The sequence below is a fragment of the Physeter macrocephalus genome, chromosome 3 (genome assembly GCF_002837175.3).
Source record: "Physeter macrocephalus isolate SW-GA chromosome 3, ASM283717v5, whole genome shotgun sequence".
Classification (NCBI taxonomy): Eukaryota; Metazoa; Chordata; class Mammalia; order Artiodactyla; family Physeteridae; genus Physeter; species Physeter macrocephalus.
Window position 1 is genome coordinate 30916150 of NC_041216.1, and position 7101 is coordinate 30923250.

Consider the following 7101-nt stretch of genomic DNA (forward strand, 5'->3'; position numbering starts at 1 on the left):
CACCCTCGCCCAGCCTCCTGCCCACCTTCTCCCGGGCCTTCTTCTTGGATGACTCATCCATCCAGCTCAGCTCGTCCAGGCTCTCCACGAACACTGCCCGCAGCTTGTTGACGAGCTCTCCGACCTGGGGGGAGCGCGTGACCCTGGTGCCTGGCTGACCAGCACTGGGGTCTCTGCGGGGGGCCACTCCAAGCGTGGTGGGGGGTTGGGGGCGGGATCTGACCCCCTGGGACACGGCCCCCACGGCAGCACTTTGTCCTGGGTGGGCCTAGGGCCTGCCAGGCCCTGGACTCACACCTCGTTCAACTTGTCCCCTTCCCAGGCCGGCCCGCAGGGCTGGGGGTCGGGGCCAATAGCTGTTGGGGGCCAGAGGCCTGGGGCGGGCAAGGCTTCCCCGCATCCCGCTGTGTGATGGGGTGCCGGGCAAACACGTGCTCCCCGGTACCGCTGAGCACACAGGCGCTGCTGGGGCGAGGGGTGCCACGGGCTGCTGCCCCCCGGCCCAGGGCGGGGTCGCCGGGCACGCACCACGTTCTTGCTGTCCCCGGGGAAGGCCTCCTTGACGTAGAGTGAGCCCACGGCGCTCTCCATGTTACTGTTGACGTAGCTGACGCACTCCCGCCAGCGCACCTCCTCTGCCGTCGTGCCGTACAGCGCCTGGCACGTTTCATTTCACCACGTTCACCAACGTCTGCTTCCCTGGCCTCGGCCCCAGCGTGCCCAGGGGCCAGTGGGGGACATTGGTGAACTCAGACGCTCCCTTTGAGCACCGCCCCCGGTGTGGGAGGACCGGGTGCACAGTTTGGAGGGCTGGGCTCCCGGCCCAGGCTGACCCCGGGCTGCGGGTGCCCTGGCCGGCCCCGAGTTCCTCCTTGTCCCCTGTCCCTGCCACCCTGGCCTGGCTGTCTGGCCGACTCTGCTCTCAAGGACTCCAGCCCTACCCCGAAGCACAGGCTGGCGTTGACCTTGGGGGCCTTGTCTAGCTCAGCCGTGAGCCGCCAGCTGTCTGGGCCCTGGTTTTCCCATCTCCAAAATGACGATGAGAATGTCTGCCCGTCTGTCCCTGGGGACACAGGGCGCAAGAAGGAAATGTGTCCCCCGTCAGATTGCTGGCCCCAAATCTTGGCCACCTCGGAGCTCTGCCCAGCATCTGGCCACACGTTCCGGGGCTGTGGGGTTTCCTGCCTCTTAGGAAGTCAGCGTGACCCATCCTCTGTCCTCTGAGCTGTGGGATTCAGCTCCCTTCTCCACGCTTTGCTTGTAGTGTCCTCAGTCCAAGACGGCAAAGCAGAAGGCCTGATGCCACAACCTGTTCTGCCCCCGTCTCCCCGATCAGGGCCGGACCTCTGCCCACCCCGTGTCCCTGGCGAAGAACCTCAGAGACCCCCGATTCCCCCGTTCCTCGTCCCCCCATCCACACCTCAACTGCCTGTTGTCAGCGCCTCCATCTAGTGCCGACGCCCTGGTCCACCCGCCCCCCCCGACCCCCCCCACCACCCCCGCCGATGATGGCACCTGCCTCCACTCGGCCTGTGCCCCCGCAGCAGCCAGAATGACCATACCAGGCGGGACATCGGACTGTGGTTCCCACTCTTAACACCCCAGTGGCTCTCAATGCACGTGGAATCCGCATGCTGCTCTGGCCCATGGTTGCCTCCCCCTCCTCCCTGACCTCATCTCCTTCCTCCCCATGTGACCCCGGGGTCCCTGCCCCAGGACCTCTGCACTAGCTGTTTCTGCTCCTGGGAATCTGGCCTGGGTCATTCGTGCCTTGAGGTCTCCATGGTCACTTTCACAGAGAGGCTCTCCCTGCCCTCACCCCCTCCCCTCACATCCTACTTGCTGGTCTTGAAAGAGCAGATTGTGCTCTGTCGATGGCTTATTGTTAGACTGCCCCAAGAGGGCATGTCTCATGAGCCTGGATCACAGCTCTGATCCCAGGGTGGACCTTGGTGCTTGGCCCACAGCAGGTGGTCAGTGTTATCAAGGAAACAGGCCAGGCTCGGTACAGGGGCAGGGCATCGCTCACCTAACGGTAGTTTGCACTTGCATCCTTGAATCTCCGGCTCAGGCTGCTGATGCGGTCCAGCACCAGGCGCCAGACCAGGTAGTTCTGCATGGTCCTGGGGCAGGAGGCAGAGGGCAGTGGATAGAACAGGTGCGCGCTGTTTGCCCAGGGAGAGGGTGTGGTTTATGGGCCCTTGGACAGCAGGCTCCACACCAAACAGAGACTTCAGGGTGGTGGAGAAAATCTCCAAGATGACCCACAGATACATCCTGCCTGCCCCCGGATGACTCAAGGAGGGGTTCGCATCTCTAATGTAAGGTTCCACTGGCCACAAACATTTGACCCTGTCATGTCCCTCGCGCCTCAGAGTAATGCTTTATGGGGTCCTCTCCTGAGAGCAGGAGCTGTTGGGTATGAGGAGAGAGCAGGGGAAAGATGCTGACACCTCTCGGGACCTTCCTTGAGCCTCACCTGGATGAGTAGACATCGATGATGTCTTCAAGATTCTGGAGGTAGGGGATGCCATAGACCACCACTTCTTCATCTGGCAGCAGCTCGATTTTGACAGAGGATAGCACGGATTGTATGAAGAGAGTCCAGTTAAATCCCTGGAGAAGGAGGGAGTGAAGAGAAAGAGGGAGAGATGGAGAGGTGGACACAGTTCTTGGGCATCCAAGAAACCCAGCCCCCTCTAAAGAATATTCAAAAAATAAGAGAGAAAGTGCAGGTAATCAGAATCAGGAAAAAGGTGGGTGACATTACTACAGAGCCTACAAACAGTGAAAAGAGATTATGGCAATATATTGGAAAATTCAAGTGTAATGGAAGAATTCCTGGAAAAACACAACTTAGCAAAAAATGAAAGAAGAGATAGAAAATATAAATAGTTTTGTATGTAAGAAACTGGATTATTTAATTTAAAATATTTCCACATAGAAATTTCCAGACTCATCGGGCTTTTCCAGTGGATACTATCTGACATTTAAGGAAGACATACTGCCAATGTTAAACTTTCCAGAGAAGGAAAAAAGAGAAAACTCTTTCAACTTGATTTATGAGGCCAAGAGTAACCTTAATACCAAAATAAGGACTTTAAAAGAAAACAATAGGCCAGTCTCATTTATGATAATTGATACAAAAATTCTAAGCAAAATATTAGCAATTGGAATTCATCCATACCTATATAAAGTGGATAATGCAACACAGCCAAATTAGATTTACTCAAGGAATACAAATGTGGTGTAACATTTGAAAATCAAATCAATATAATTCACTATGGTAACTGAATACAAAAGGAAAATCACATGGTAATTTCAATAGATGCAGATAAGGCATATTAAAATTGACTATTCATGAAAAAGACTCAGCAAATCGAAATAGAAGTTCTGTAATCTAATAAAAGGATCTATACAACAGCAGCAGTGGCAACAAACAAAATCCCACTCTACAGCAAACAAAATTAAATGAAAACTTGCAAAATGTTGCAAGCTTTTCTTCTGAGATCAGGAGGAAAACAAGATATCTACTGTCATGACTTCAGCATTATGCTGAAAGTCCTAGCCAGTTCAATAAGACAAGAAAAAAATAAAATCAATGAGGATTAAAAAGGGAAGAAATAAAACTTATTTTTTACAAAGGACATGATTTTGTGTCTATAAAATATTAAAGGATAAACTATTAGAACTACTACATGCTTTGAGTAAAATTGCTGTATACAAAGTATTGCTGTATACTAGCAACAAACAATAAGAGAAATTGCAAAATGATACCATTTACAATAATAATAAAAAAACCAAGCACCTAGGAACAAATGTAATGAAAGATATGTAAGGCCTTGAAGTAGAAAACTATAAAACTTATTGAGAGAAATGAAAGAAAACATAAATATGTGGAAGTAAATATATGGAAGTTTCATGGAACAGAAGACTCAACCTTGGAAAGATGTGGATCTTCCCCAAATTGATGCTTAGAATTCAAGCAATCCCTGTCAAAATCTCAGCAGCATTTTGTGTGTGTGTGTGTGTGTGTGTGTGTGTGTGTGTGTGTGTAATTGACTAGCTGACTCTGAGTCTTGTAAGAAAATGCAAAAGATCAAGAATAATCGATTTGAAGAACAAAGCTGGTAGACATCAAAACTTATCACAAAGCTATAGCAATGGAGGCAGTAGGTTCCGGCGCATGAAAAGACAGAGAGACCAATGGAACAGAAGAGAGTTGAGAAATACACACACAGGTACAAACGCACAGACCCAGACATGCACACGGGCACAAGTGCACAAAAAGACACTCGGTCTTTAATCAAGTTGGCACACAGCGCAATGGCTAATGGGGGAGTCTTTTCAATAAGTGGTGCTAGATCATCTGGACAGCCACAAGGAGCACATGAAACAATTCCTTCTCACTGTACATAAAAAATCAACTCAAGGTAGACTGTCGACCTAAACAACCTTGGCAGGCAAAGATTTCTTAAGCAGAACACAATGAACGCTAGCCACAGAGAAAGGATCCATCCGTCTTTGATAAATTGGACTATTTTAAGCCCTCCCTTAAAAAATAGAACCAGTATGAAAGTAAACCAGCAGGCTGCCCACGGGAAAGGACATTTACTACACAGAAACTGACCACGGGGTCACATCCAATGTATTCAAAGAACTAAACATCAGTGAGAAGGCAGATATCCCAGTAGCACAGATGGGCGAGAGACTTGAGCAGACACTTCACAGAATGGGGCCACCGTTGGCCAGTCAGTGTGAAGTAGCGCTCAGGGAAAGGCAAATCCAACCCAGATGAAATTCCGCAACACATTCATCTGCAACACATCCATAGACGGGCCAAGACGGGAGGAATGGGCACCGCCAAGCATTGGAGGTGGTGTTTCACACACTCCTGTCGAGGAGTGTAAATCTGTGTGATGACTTTCGAACGACCTGTGTCCTAAGACCTGGCCACTTCGTCCCTAGGTGGACACCTGACGGAAATGCTCGCGTGTGTGTGCCAAAAGACGCGCATGAGAATGAGTGTGGCAACATCGCTCAGAAAGGTCCAGAACTGGAACTGAGCCAGAGGCCCAGCAAGAGTAGAACAGGAGCACAAACTGTTGTGTGTTCTTAGGATCGATCGTACAGTGATCAGGACGAGTGAGAGGTTGCTGCTGCCCCAGCGAGATGAGCTGGAATGACGCTGAGATGTAGTCTCGCCCACAGAAGGTAGAAGAAAGCAGCCCGGTGCACGCGTGTGGTGGAAGCCGGGTGGTGGCTGCTTTGGGGAGGAGGGCAGGGAGGGGGCTGTGTGGATGCGCTCACGTGTGGCAATTCCAAGCTCTAGAAACGCATTATAGTCCGGACACCCCGAGCCCTGGGTTCCTGCACGTGGCCACGCCTGCTCCGGGGCGTGTCCACGGCGCCTTCTGGCCCTGTGCGTCCCCCCTTCCTCTCACTTCCCACGTTTGGTCCATTTGCAAGCCCTGCTGGTTCTCCCTTCCTAACGAATCCACGAGCCACGCCTCTCGGTACTCCCGCGGCCGCTGTCCCAGGCCGCCACCTGGTCCCGCCTAGGTTGTGCTGCAGCCTCCTGACCTGTCTCCCTGCTTCTGGCCCTCAGTCCCTTCCCTGTGTCCTCAGCAGCCAGGTTCTCTTCGCTATGAGTCAAGTCCTGTCCCATCAAAGCCGGTGCCTTCAAATTGGCCCCGGAGGCCCGACACGGTCCACCCTCCCTCCCCGGCCTCGGCTCGCCCCCAGCCGCCCCGCAGCCCCGGCCTCAGGACCTTGGCACTCGCTGTTCCTCTGTCCCCGCCTTGCCCGCCCTCCGACACACTCAGCAGGCCACACCTCTTTCTCCCCGACGCAAGGCCTGGGCGGGGGCTGCCTGCTTCGTTCCTGGACGGGGCCGGTGCCAGGGCACGGCTGCCCCCTCAAAGTGCCCGCCTGGGAGGGGGCGGAGCTGGCGGGCGGTGCGGGGTGGGGTCACAGCAGGCCAGCACGGAGCCGGGAAGGAGGCGCGGGGGACGACGGGGCCTTCCGGAGCGCCAGGTGCAGGAGCCCCGGGCAGGGCCCCCCGAGTTCTCCCGTCTTGTTCTGTGGCTCCAGACACTTAGGTGTTCTGGTCCCAGGAGGGAGCTTCGGGCCCCGCCTCTGACGGTGGGCTCCGTCCCCAGCCGCACCCTCTCCCTCTGACCGGGGCCTCGGTCGCCGCGGTCAGCTGGCGGTGGCTAGAGCCACGTCCGGACCCTCCTTCCACAGGAGGAGGCCCCTCGGACTGCTCAGGGCAGGCGGAGCGAGTGCGGGGCCTTGGGGGGCGCAGGGCCGGGCTCCCCGTTCCCGGGCTGGGCCGCCCCTCCCCAGCCCAGGCCCCTGAGCCTACGGCCCGGCCAGCGGGAGGGGGAGGGTCCGAGGGCCCGGCCGTGGGGCCCTGGGTCAGGGGCAGAGCTGCGCTGGGGCCCCGAGCCGGGCCCGGGGACCGGAAGCCCCGGGCGGGGGGCCTGCCCGGCTCGGGCGGGTGAGGCAGCAGCCCCTCGCGGGCCGCTCTCCCACTCAGAAGGCTTGGCACGTCGGGGCGGCACCTCACAGGCGGTGGCCCCGCAGCCCCAGGCAGCCAGCTGGCGCCGGCCGTCCTCGTGGGCACGTGTCCCCGTTTGGGTGACCGGTCCCGCGGGCCCTGCTTGGGGTGGCCGCATTCGAGGCGCAGGGGAGAGCGGCGGGGCAGGCGCGGCTGGCGCTCTCACCTTCAGACCGAGCTTGCTCTGGAGCTGCTCCAGGCCCATCCTGTGGTACAGGGCGGTGACGTCGCGCCGCTCTTCCGGGGGGGCCGCGGCCTGCAGCGCGGCGGGTGGTCACAGGGGCGGGGCAGCGGGCCTGCGCCCCCAAGCCCGCCCGCCCCCGGTCCGCGGCCTCACGCTGGCCAGCCGCGTCTCCAGCTCCAGCACCCGGGCCATGTCCTCCCGCACCAGGTCGTTATTCTTGGGGAGGTTCGTGTCCGCCCGAAGCATCGTGGCCACCGACACCATGAACTGCAGGTAGGCTTCCCGTACCTGAGCCAGAGGGTGCAGGACACAGTCTGGCGGCCTCAGCCACCTTGAGCTGAGGCGCTCAAGGAGC

At 56.6% G+C, this 7101-nt stretch overlaps 1 protein-coding gene across 1 annotated transcript in view; it reads right to left on the reverse strand.

The window, feature by feature from the left end:
- The window catches only part of MMEL1 (membrane metalloendopeptidase like 1), a 52624-nt gene that overhangs the window by 4185 nt on the left and 41338 nt on the right, over positions 1 to 7101 (reverse strand). The window contains 4 exon segments of the mRNA XM_028484271.1: positions 26 to 124; positions 529 to 657; positions 2030 to 2123; positions 2480 to 2616. Of these exon segments, the coding sequence (XP_028340072.1) occupies positions 26 to 124; positions 529 to 657; positions 2030 to 2123; positions 2480 to 2616 (459 nt within the window).